The sequence below is a fragment of the Cyprinodon variegatus genome, unplaced genomic scaffold (assembly GCF_000732505.1).
Source record: "Cyprinodon variegatus isolate N-32 unplaced genomic scaffold, C_variegatus-1.0 Scaffold1121, whole genome shotgun sequence".
Classification (NCBI taxonomy): Eukaryota; Metazoa; Chordata; class Actinopteri; order Cyprinodontiformes; family Cyprinodontidae; genus Cyprinodon; species Cyprinodon variegatus.
The window spans coordinates 91,417-103,780 of record NW_015151574.1 but is presented as its reverse complement, the minus strand read 5'-3'; the positions used below and the strand labels follow the sequence as shown (position 1 = coordinate 103,780).

General features: G+C 36.8%; 1 protein-coding gene across 3 annotated transcripts in view; it reads left to right on the top strand.

Annotated features, from left to right (window-relative positions):
* The first annotated feature begins 325 nt into the window (after positions 1-325).
* LOC107101601 (plasma membrane calcium-transporting ATPase 2-like) overlaps positions 326-12,364 on the top strand; it is an 86,163-nt gene continuing 74,124 nt past the window's right edge. For all 3 annotated transcript variants that reach the window (XM_015400587.1, XM_015400586.1, XM_015400585.1), the window contains exon 1: positions 326-1,408. In XM_015400587.1, the coding sequence (XP_015256073.1) occupies positions 1,210-1,408 (199 nt within the window). In that variant the 5' untranslated portion in view covers positions 326-1,209. The remainder of the gene's footprint in view (positions 1,409-12,364) is intronic.

Below are 12,364 nucleotides of genomic sequence, written 5' to 3'. Positions count from 1 at the left end.
GTAGAGAATGGTTTGAACTTGAATGGTTTGAGTTATCTTACCTCAGTGGAGTGTGCCTCTTAAATTTTCCGGTAAAAATATGTAGTGGCACAATGTCTGTGCAGGTTAACTGATCTGCATTCATTAATGCCAAGAATTAAAAGAAAACAACATTAGGGGAATGTGTCATTGAAATAGAGTGGCTTCACATAAGAGGTCGCTCACTGCAGAGTGAAGTAGCAGTTTACTTACTGGTGAGACAGCAGCATCAGCTCTCGGCTCAGCCCATCCTCCCTGTGACAGCGCAGCGTTACGTTCTGCATCTCTGCTCTGTCGTCAGAGAAGCCCCAGCCTCCCACCCGCGCACAACTCCTCTCCTCTCTGCACCAGAAAGGAGCAATCTCATCTCTCCGTCTCTTTTATGTCCTCGCTCGTTCTCTGTCAGTTAGTGTGTGTACTCAGAATGAGGTTAGCAGCACCAGCAGCAGCAGTAGATAGAGACAGCAGAGGCACAGTTACTACAGCAGCCAGGAGAGGCTGTCCTTCAGCTGTGCACCATCTACTGCTGCATTCACCCCTGCCCTGAGAACACAACGCTCATTCCTGTGCTCTCTCTGTGTTTCTCCCTGCTCCTTCTCTCACCTCTCCGAATTCATTTCTCGAATTCGACTCCCTCTCTTTTCTTTCCCTTTCTCTGTAGCAGTGATGGGGAGGACCACCATGTAGAGACTGAGAGGCAACAAAGGCAAGAGCAGAAGAGCAGTAATGGAAAGCCACACATGGAGTGGGTCTGGACTGCAGCCGTGGTGAGCCTGAGAGCTACATGACTTGAAACCACCATCATTGCCCTTCTCAGGACCTAACCACTTGGGCTGTCCAGCACTTACCTGGATGCTCCCCATTTGTGATTTGCAATCCCCTTTTCTTCCCCTGCACTGTTGCTCTCTTTCCTGTGCTTTAATTTTCTTCTTTTTTGCATCTTTTTTTTCCTGTTAAGATCCGTTTCACCTGAAATATAGGCTTCTCCCCTCTTATCTATTTGGATTTTTGTCCTTTTTTTGAACATCTTTATCCCCAAGAAGCACTTGCTCTTTATTCCTTTTTCAGTCATTGTTGCCTGTTAGAAATTATTTTTAGATTTTTTTTAATCAGACTGAGCTCTGTTGTGCAATTCTTCTTCTTCTATAAGCAATAACAAACACTAATCCAACTGACTTGAAAGCTGAAAACATGGGGGACATGTCCAATAGCGATTTTTATGCCAAGAACCAAAGAAAAGAGAGCAACCATGCGGCTGGCTTTGGTTGCTCTGTTATGGAGCTGCGGTCTTTGATGGAGCTTCGTGGCACAGAGGCAGTGGTCAAGCTCCAGGAGGACTATGGAGCAGTGGAAGGACTCTGCATGCGATTGAAAACCTCACCCACTGAAGGTAAATGCATGCTTCCTACCATTCCACATAAAATACATATATTGTTGTTGTTTTAGTGTAATATTTTTGATGCATAATTGTTTTTATCTCTTGATATACAAAATATTTGCTTGTGTTAGAGAACATTATTTTATCAAAACCTGGGGTAGATGTAATGTAGAATTTTCCTGAAGCATTTTTGAGAGTACGTAAGCACCGCATAATTATAATACATGAGGTTTGGGGATCTGATTTAAGGACCATATATACATTTTGTGCTTTGTAGCTAGTGTGAAATCTCTTTAGTATGCACAGAAAAATCTCTGGACAGTTTAGCCCACCTAACTCTCCCTCCCCATCAGAAGGATCCCACCATCTCTTGTCATCTTCCTTTTCAGCCAATCAGGTGCAGACGGTAAAATAACTGTCCAGGTGGGATGATAAAATGAATGTGGTAGAAATCAAAGTGATAGAAAAAAAAATCATTTATTTTTTTTCATGTTTTTATGTGCAAAAAATATAAATATGTATTTAATATAAAGTAGTTAAGAAATGTATGTTAGCATAGGGAAGACAAATCATATAGCACACTTGTAATTCTATATATTCTATCCTATTGTAACATTCAAAATGTTACAATTTTATATGCCAGGTCACCTCTAGCCAATTTATCTTGACTGTACATTTTAATAATCACACTTACATAATTGCTATAGTGTGATGCTTGAAATAATTACGAAGTTTGAAGTCTGACTTGCAACTTTAGTTGTGTAACTTTGTAGTATGGCCATGACAGAACAGGACAGGTATATCCAGAGATGGTCATTAAATCCCTAAAACGCTATGAGTTAGGGATTTCTGACTTCTTCTGATATCTTATTAAGTAGACCATGTTTCATCTTTAATAATGTTATTAATTAATGTCAGCAGGGCATTTACCCACTGAGGATATCATTTTAGTACATCATACATTGCTTAATATCTAAGTTAGAGTGCTATAAAATAAAATAACAAAAGCAATTCATAGACTCGACAGCTCCATCTATCTATCCATCCATCCATCAAACCATTCAACCATCCATCCTCCCTCTATGGGGGCTGGTGCCTTTCTCCTGTAGTTGATGGGCAAAAGATGGGGTACGCTCTGGACAAGTCACCAGCAGGCTTTGATCAGATCATCGAAGACAAACTTCAACTGTTTCTTGCATGTAGTGAAATTATTTATATTTTCTAAAAATAGATGTGCAATATTAAGGAAAGCTGAATCTTTGATGCTTGGTAAAGGGCAAAGTATCAGAGTTTTTGAAATACCAGAAAGATTTAAATAAAAAAATAAATAAAATACAACAAGGTAATGATGACATGTGACCCAATTAACAAAAAAGGTTTTGCGAGCAAACAAGTCAACCTGCCTGCATTGGCATCACAATCTTCTGACCTAAATTACATGAAACTTGTGATGTGAGCTAAACAGAAAGGAAAAAAGGACATAGGACTAAGGATGATCCTGAAAGAGTGCAGAGTGGAATAGGATAACCACTTTCTGTGTGTCCTAATCTTTCCGAACATTAGAAAAAGAGGGCTGAATGTTGCCTTGTTTGTACAGGAGATTTGTACCAAGTATTGACTGCAGGAATGCCAGTAATTAGACTAACAGGGATTCTGTTAAAAGCAATAGTTGAAGCATGGAGCAGAGAATTTAAGATGTGAAGCTCAAATTGAATTCCTGAACCAAAAATAAACTGGCATATGGAGTCGGTCACCAGGAAGTTTCCTCATCTGTCTTCAAATGCAACAAACACAGCAGTACCACTGGTAGTCACAGGGGAATTTGACTCACTATACATACAATTAATCAGTAAAAAAAATAAAAGAAGAAAGGGACAAAAAATGGCACATAGTGTCAGAATATTTCATTGCTACACAGCCTCTGCCTTGTTTTTTAAGTCTCTTTCTAAAAATAATCAAGATGTCCTCTATCGTTGTCCTCTATTGTAAAACTTTCCGTCAATTTTAGAAACCAGGTTTAAAAATCTCTCTTGGCTACTCTGCTTAACAGGTTCAGAGAGGGAAACGTTTTCCAGAACACTTAATGTCCAGTTGCCTAAACTGAACCTTTCAAGCCTGACCATGATCTGGATGCCTGAGAATCTTCAAAGATATGTTATGTTGTTGTTTAACAAAAGTTACACAAAGTGTCAACATTTCACAAGAAAGATGGTGTGTTGATCTTTTTTTTTGCTAAGTCTGTGTTTTTAAAATAATTTGTTTACATTAATGTATTTATTCTTGAATTAAGCATGCACTTCTTATGATTTTTGACCATTCAAACAGATATCTCATATTCTCATATTGATAATCATAATCCAAATTGATTAAACTTGCTAAAGAATATGCATTAGTTAAATATGACTAGCCATAATCTCTTTTACCCTCGACTGCTTCACTGAGCTGGTATAGAGATCATAGACAGGTTCAATCAAATGTAGTAGAAGGCAGGCCACAGCACATAACAGTAGAAATCAAACTCTCCTTTTTATCACATCCAGTATGAAGGCCAAAACACCCTGCACCCAGTTTAGCATCCATTCAACTGAAAATCAAAGCATTAACATATGGTTAAAATAAATAGGGCCATGCAGTCTGCTCCTGATTCACTCCATCAGTATCTGCATGGTTCTGACCAGGATAAAGCCCTGGTCTATCATGGTCTGACCTATGCAGTGGTTGGGCCTACGCAGCAACTTGAAGGAAATGTCATGATTCCTGCAGGAAGAGAGACACAGTTACAAAGGAAATTACAGGGGTTTGTCTCCATATTGATTCATCTAGAAACAGCAACACACATTTTGTTCACATACAGTGAGGCCAAAAAGTATTTAGTCAGCCACTGATTGTGCATGTTCTCCTACTTAGAATAATGAGAGAGGTCCATAATTTTCATAGGTAAACTTCAACTAGGAGAGAGAAAATGAAAAAAATAAATAAATCCAGGAAATCACATTGTAGGATTTTAAAGAATTTATTTGTAAATTATGGTGGAAAATAATAATTTAGTTACCCACAAACCAGCAAGAGTTCTGGCTCTCACAGACCTGGTACTTCTTCTTTAAGAAGCTCATCTGTCCTCCACTCATTACCAGTATTATTGGCACCTTTTTCAACCTGTTATCTGTATAAAAGAGACCTGTCCACAGCCTCAAACAGTAACACTCCACTCAACCATGGCCAAGGGCAAAGAGCTGTTGGAGAACACCAGGAAGAAGATTTTAGACCTGCACCAGGCTGGGAAGAGTGAATCTACAATAGGCAAGCAGCTTGGTGTGAAAAAATAAACTAAAGCAACTAAATACAAGACCACTGATAATCTCCCTCGATCTGGGGCTCCACGCAAGATCTCATCCTGTGGGGTTGAAATGATTATGAGAACGGTAAGCAAAAATTCCAGAACTACACCGAGGGACCTGATGAATGACCTGCAGAGAGCTAGGAACAAAGTAACAAAGGCTACCATAAGTACAGTAAAACACTACACCAAGAGGGTCTCAAATCCTGCAGTGCCAGACATGTCCCCCTGCTCAAGCCAGTATATTTCCAGGCCTGCCTAACGTGTGCCAGAGTGCATATGGATGATCCAGAAGGATTAGGAGAATTTCACTTTGTCAGATGAAACCAAAACAGAACTTTTTTAGTAAAAACCCAACTCGTCGTGTTTGACGGAAGAAGAATGCAGAGTTGCATCCCAAGAACATCATGCCTACTGTGAAGCACGGGGGAGGAAACATCATGCTCTGGGCTGTTTTTCTGCAAAGGGGACAGGAAAACTGATCCGTGTTGAGGGAAGAATTAACGGACCCATGTATCATGAGATTTTAAGCCAAAGCCTCCTTCCATCAGTGAGAGCCTTGAAGATGAAAGGTGGCTGGATCTTCTAGCATGACAATGATCACAAACACACTGCCTGGGCAACGAAGGAGTGGCTCCATAAAAAGCATTTGAAGGTCCTGGAGTGACCTAACCAGTCTCCAGATCTCAAACCAATAAAAAAATGGTGGAGGGAGTTGAAAGTTCTTGTAACCCAGTGACAGCCCTGAAACATCACTGCTCTGCATGGAGGAATGGGCCAAAATACTAGCTGCAGTGTGGGCAAACCTGGTGAATACTTACAGGAAACCATAGACCTCTGTCATTACCAACAAAGGTTATGTTACAAAGTATTAAGTTGAACTTCAGTCATTGACCAAATACTTATTTTCCACCATAATTTAGAAGTAAATTATTCAAAAATCCTACAATGTGATTTCCTGGATTTTTTTTTTTAAGTAGGAGAACTTGCACAATCAGTGGCTGACTATATATTTTTTGGCCCCACTGTATATCAAATGGGGCAGACTTAGACATGCACAAATGATAAAACATTTAAATAAGCAGTACACTTACTCATGGTAGAAGCATACTCCTAAAAAAATAAAGTAAGACAGTGATGGTCTTTTAACTTGCTAGAGCAGCAACTGCATTTATATCTTTACTGTCTAGTTTGTTTATACTGGTAAATTTCAGGTTCAAACCCCTCTGAGAGTAATTGACCTCATGCAGCTCATGGTCCATAGAGACAACATGTCTATAAAACGTTACCCTGTGATGGACTTGTTACCTGTCCAGAGTGTACCCTTCCTCTAGCCCCATACATAGGTATACAGACTTCATGGAACAATAATGATACATGTGGTTTACGTATTCTGCAGAAGATACAATTTTTTAAACTTCAAAGGTGATCATAATAATGCCAGCTGCCATTATCTGTCTGTTATTTGAACCTCATGAGGCAGAAGTTGACCGTGAAGTGTCCCTTCTCCAATTAATGTATTAGCCTTTGAGGCAGGAAAGTTAACAAATCTGAACTAAGAAGAAGGCAACATGTTAAACCTTTACAATGCTTAAGAATTTCACAATGACATTTATCTAGACTTGATGGTTCAGAGAAAGAGCAGATACAATTACAACAATTAAAATTTAAACGTAGAAAATACTGCTTTGGTGTTTTTTTTTATTTTTTATTCATCTTTGTAACCCCTGTTTTGTACTGTATACCTGGACCCAGGATTTAGTTACTTATCTGTCACCTTATAGATAACAAGGAGGTGATGTCTTGGCTTGTTTCTGTCTTTTGTTTAAAGCTAAGCTGTCAGCCTACATTGTAGTCTACTAGAATGTGCTGTGAATGTAAGCTAATTCTATTCTAAGAGGAAAAAGGTCAACTGGTTGGTTTTGAGAGTATGACTTTTTCCTAAAGATCGATACTTAATACTGCAATAAGTTGCAATATATGTTTTGGTTTGCCACATTGTATTGACAATAGATATAAAGGCATGACTAATCCTGAAAATTTTGGATGAAGAAAAAAACAATTAAGCCACTTGTTTATTGGCATAATAGAAATGGAATAGTTTCCAGGATGGTAGGACATAGGTGACAGTTTGACAGTTCCTTCTACATTCTTTCCAGATGTTTCCACATATATACTGTGTATATATATATATATATATATATATATATATATATATATATATATATATATATATATATATATATATATAACAGTTAATCCTTCAGTACTTTTTGAAGTATTCATTACATTTATACATCCAACTCCTTACTGTTTTTATCTCCCCATCCTTCTCCTTTTTTCATACCTGTTTTTCAATGGAATTCAAACAAGATTATGATCATATTGTTAATGCACTGTTACACTACATCCTTTTTTAGGCTAGCACTGACAGAAAAGACATGCTTGCAGTTTAAATAAAATTCATACTTTAAACTCATTTCTAATCTAGTGTTTGTCTCCTCTTCCCCATCATTGGCTACCTTTGGGCTCATCTGTTGCCCAATGGCCTATAAGCAATATCTTATTCCCTTGGTCTTTTTTTTTAAGGAAAAAAGGTTAAAATGTGCACACCAGTTCTACAAAAGGTTTAAATATTTGCATATTTGTTCGTTAATATATGTTTGTTGATAACATATTTGTTCATTTATGAGCTTTAAAATAGGGCACTCAGAAATGCTTTCAAAATGCAGGACTGCATGGCCTTGTAGAAAGAATCCAAAAATGTCCTTACTTCCTAATCCAGCAACTGTAACTTGATGCACTTTCTTTCTGTATTTCTGTTCCAGTAGCTTAGCACTAAGTCGTGCATAACTTTGAAGTTAAAGGAAAACCATGTTTTTTTTTAGTTTAAAAAAAAAAAGTTTTTAAGGGTGAAACTCTGAAAAAGGTGGGAGGCATTTTAATTCAGCCTTGTTTACTCCGTTACCCTTATATCAATTGTAGTATAACTTATAATAGGGATGCACTGATATTAAAATCTGAACGGACACTCAGTTTTTTAAATGTACATGATATGATTCACTACACATTGGAAACACTTTGTAAAGGAAACTGCAGGGGAAGTCACCTAAATAGGGCCCATTTAACTGTGCTGCATAATGTCGCAGCATCAACTATATGCACTAGATCTTTTTCCCCTTGTCTATAGTTTTACAGATCTGTTCATGGGAAATGTTAAGTGTTCTTTGTGTTTTCTGCTGTTAATTTTATTATTTTATAAAGTTAATTATAATAGTGTCTAAGATTATTAGTGTGATAAAACTACACATTTTGGTGCAAAACTTGTTCAAATGTATTGATATGCTTTTTTTTTTCTCAATTTTGCATATTAAAAAAAGCCCTTCAGAAAAGTCAGGGCGTGAAGAAACTCAGGTTCCAATTAATTGATAAGATCAATCAACTTTACGTTAACTAATTCTATAATAACTTCTATCGCACTTGAGCAGTGGTCTGCAAACTTTTCTTGCTGCCCCAATCTTTGGTCTACTAAAAGGTTTTCGTTACACATTAACCTCTTACCTTGTGAAACATTTAGGTTGCAGCACCATCCCTTTGGGATTTTTTTTTCTTTAGCACAGACAAGGTAATGGATAATGAATGGAGACAAATAGAAGGCAATCCTGGAAGAAAACCTGTTACAGGTTGCAAAAGACCGATTTGGATTGAAAAATATCTGTGTGTTAGAATAAGCTAGTCAAAGCTCAGAACAAATTTTTAAGTCTATAGCTTAAGACTTGAAACTATATGTTCACCAATGTTTTCCTTCAAACAAGACTTAATCATTTTTTAGAGAAGAATATGCAAAATAATTGGAGTCTATGTACATAGTTTTGCATAGTCACGACATATCAAAACATTTCCATCTATATATTTATTTCTCTCATCGTTGTATACTTAACATTAATGTAGTAAAAAAAAAAAAAATGAGTAGATCACATCTGATGCTCTTCATAAAAAGTCTTTCACCCACTGGTAATGATCAACTCAATGACCAACCCTGGCTGAAAGTGCTTAAAGTTTGTTGTGGTGTGTGGTTGTAATATAACAATTGCAAATAGGTTTAATGGAATGTTCACACAAAATGCATTTCCAGCAACTGGAGTGATCGATTTACATTGTCATTCCAATGTAGAGGTGCCCTAAGGGGTGCAGCAATGCAAAGCGATGTGATGGAATCTCTTCTAGCGACGCAAAAGGAATGGAATGGGTGATCAGAGAAGACTAAGATTTTTTTCCAATGTGTGAATGTACTGTAAGATATTTGAATATTTTTATACACTGCTTAGAGCAGGGATGGATATTTCCATAGGTACGCTTACAATACCTCAAAATAGATTTTGCTGTATATTTTCCCACTTGTCCCACTGTTTAGAAGGCCTGTCTTTCACCGTCCTTTTGTATTTATTATCCTCTCAGACCCACAATAAAGGCAGCCAATTTGGACACTAAGCTTCAGTGACATTTTACTGTGGTCAGAATAGGCCTCTTTTTACAATGCAGGGGCAAAGGCAGAGTAAGTACTGAATAGGCATTTAAAGGCTTGTCTGAGAAACAGCCATTCTGAATGCAATGATTCAATTTGTGGGCGCTGGCAGTGTTGGTGTCTATGCTGATATTATTACAAAATGAGAGATGTTTAAAGAAATTCTTACAACTCATTCCCCTAAGAGATATGTGAATTGTTTATCTTTTTAGGTATCTTAAAACCTAGTTTTTTTGTGTTATGTTGAAGTATTTTAACCTCCTTGTCGTTGCAATATTCTGGTATGCATGTTTACTAATCCTAAATCACAAATCCCTTGACTTCCTATCTACCCCTTTACCTTTCAACTTCTTCCTTTGGTTAACTCAGACTTCCTCCCCATCACCTTTTCACTTGCCCTTTACATGCTTCTATGTCCCATCATCCTTAACGTGCGACATCTTATGTCTTCTTCCTATCCTCTCCTCCTTTGTTCCCATTTCTATTTCAGTGTGCTGGTCGGTTGCTGGTATCCCAATGGGCCAGCGTGCAGTGTACCCTAAATAGACCTGCTCTACATCAATAACCTTCATCATGTCTCCCTTCTACTCACGCATCTTTCACAGTGTTAGATACAATGTGAAAAGATGCTAGGAAAGTAGCACACCTACCTGAAAAAGTAGCACACCTTTTTCATGTGACCTTGACTGTGTATTTATATTAATATAACTTTGGCAAATTAAAGAAAAGACTTGAATCCAAATTATTCTATTGTCACATCTAAGAAGCAATTAGAATGAAAATGTTTATGCCTTGTGTTTTGTGTTGTTGTGCCATCACAATCATAACAGTCCCTGGAGTAACACTTGGTGCATTTTTTTTTTAATGATATAAATTTTTTGATGGCTCTCATGCTACCATTTCCTAAATCGTACTTGACAGCATCTCATTTAAAATACACTGACAATGCTCTTATAGAGGGTTGTTGGGTTTTCAGGATAAGTTAATATGTAATCTATCTTAACATCTGAATTGAAATACTTGACCAGATGGATATTTTTTGGATCTAGAGCATTTCCACTACAACATGTACCTTTGCTTTTTTTCTCATGGTGTGTATGGTAATATGTATAACCACACAGGCCAATTTATAGTAGAATATTTTCAACACATACCTTCAGGTTAAACTAGTTGGATATTGTAACATTCCAAAAACATGATATTTGTTGTTCCACATGGTTTGTTGAAAAACCATTTTTCAATTTCCCTCATGACTCTCATGATAACACCTTCCTTCCACCTTCCAGATGATGTTAACAATCTCTTTCTTTAAATGAAAACAATCAGTTGATAAGAGGTTAATATTGCCTGATAAAACACACAGTCACCATAAACAAATGTTTACGAGAGCACAGTAGCATTTTAAGTGCATTTGAACACATAATCTGATATAGATTTAAAACTAATGCCAAATATATGCTTAATGGTACAGAGGACATTTTTTCCGGAAGTATATAAGAAACATGCGCAACACTAACCTACCTACTCCTCTATCTTTGTTTGAAAGAATCTTCTGAATACACTCTAGTCTTATTTCGTTGCTCTCTGGCCTTCCTTAAACTTTAGAGACAGTTTTCTTCTTATGACTCAGCCATTTTCAAAGTTGATAAGAGCAATAGAGCTGCCCTAAAAGACTAAAATCGAAGCTTACTGGATACATAAACATATTGGTGCACAACCAGAGGCAACAAAGACTTCTCAAAGATTGGCATGTCTTGCACATAACAAGAATTCACATAAGAATATCTATAGTGTACACCGTCATCCAGCGCCTTTAGGAGCGTAAGGGTGGGAGCACCTTTTTTAGTCAATCAGTGAGCTGTTAATTAGCTTCTTACTTACACATCTCTTTGATTTTGTTCTTTAATACTGCTTATTTGCTGCTAAAGTGAACTGTTTAGTGAACCGTGTTAAACAGGGAATGATTATTAGTAATTTAAATAAGGAAATTATTTTAAGATTTTCTTTACCAGGGGTGAGATTAAAGTAAAATGTAGCTCATAAAATTGCCTCATCAATACTATTTTTCCTGCCAGTTTGATGCTTAGAGAATGTTTCTGTAAAGTGTGTCACTCTGTCTGGAAATTTGCCTAGAGAAATGTGTTGTGTTTCACTGTGATTGCTTGGTGGTTTTTCCTCCGATAAATCTGCTTCGATCAAGACTATGGATGTACATGTCAAATCTGTGCAAGCTTTGAGGGCTGAGAGCTGCCTACTCATCTGCTAAAGACATGCAGTGTACAAGAGCTTTAACGCTGGTGCAGCTTCAGGTAGCCTCTCATGGAATTTCCTCATGAGGTTGTATTGTTACTCAAAGTTTGTTATGTTGTCCATGTTGGACACCACACAGTATTCCTATTATTTATGACCAACTTTACCTCAAATACTTAACTGTCCCAATTTTTGTGAAAAAAAATTGCGTTACACATTTGAAAATGTACCGCTTTTTTGAACACATTTTACATTTCTTCAAATCATAACACCTAACTCTCCGAATTCTTCAAGAAATAGACACCTATGAATGATATATTGCATTTCCTTCACAATCACATTTTATCTCAGGGATCCTGGTAACAGCTTTGCAAAACAAGGACTGCTCCCCAGATGCTACATTGAAAACTGCATGAATGTGGATTTCTTTAGTTTCCAGAGGCAACATTTAGAGAGCATTCAATATATTTTAACATATTTTATTTTTTTTTTGTATCTAGAACTTCCAACTTAATGTTTTCAAAATGTATTATATCAAATAACTCCTCTCTCCCTCTGTCAGCCTACATGCTTAGATTAAACTTTTTTTTTTCTCCCTTAGAGGCATTCACAACAGGTTTAAGAAAATAATTATATTGTTTTAGAAAGCTATTTGATATCTGGCATTGATCTATTATTATATATCTTTCCCCTTTCTCTTAAACTCCTTTCCTTTCAGAGTCATTGAGTTTAATTATAGATAGTTTTGAGCATGAACAGTTAGTAATAAATATTCATAAGCAGAGCTTTTAATGTATCTCTACATATGTAAGACTAAGAGAATTAACACCAAATAAAAAAAAATATATATATATTT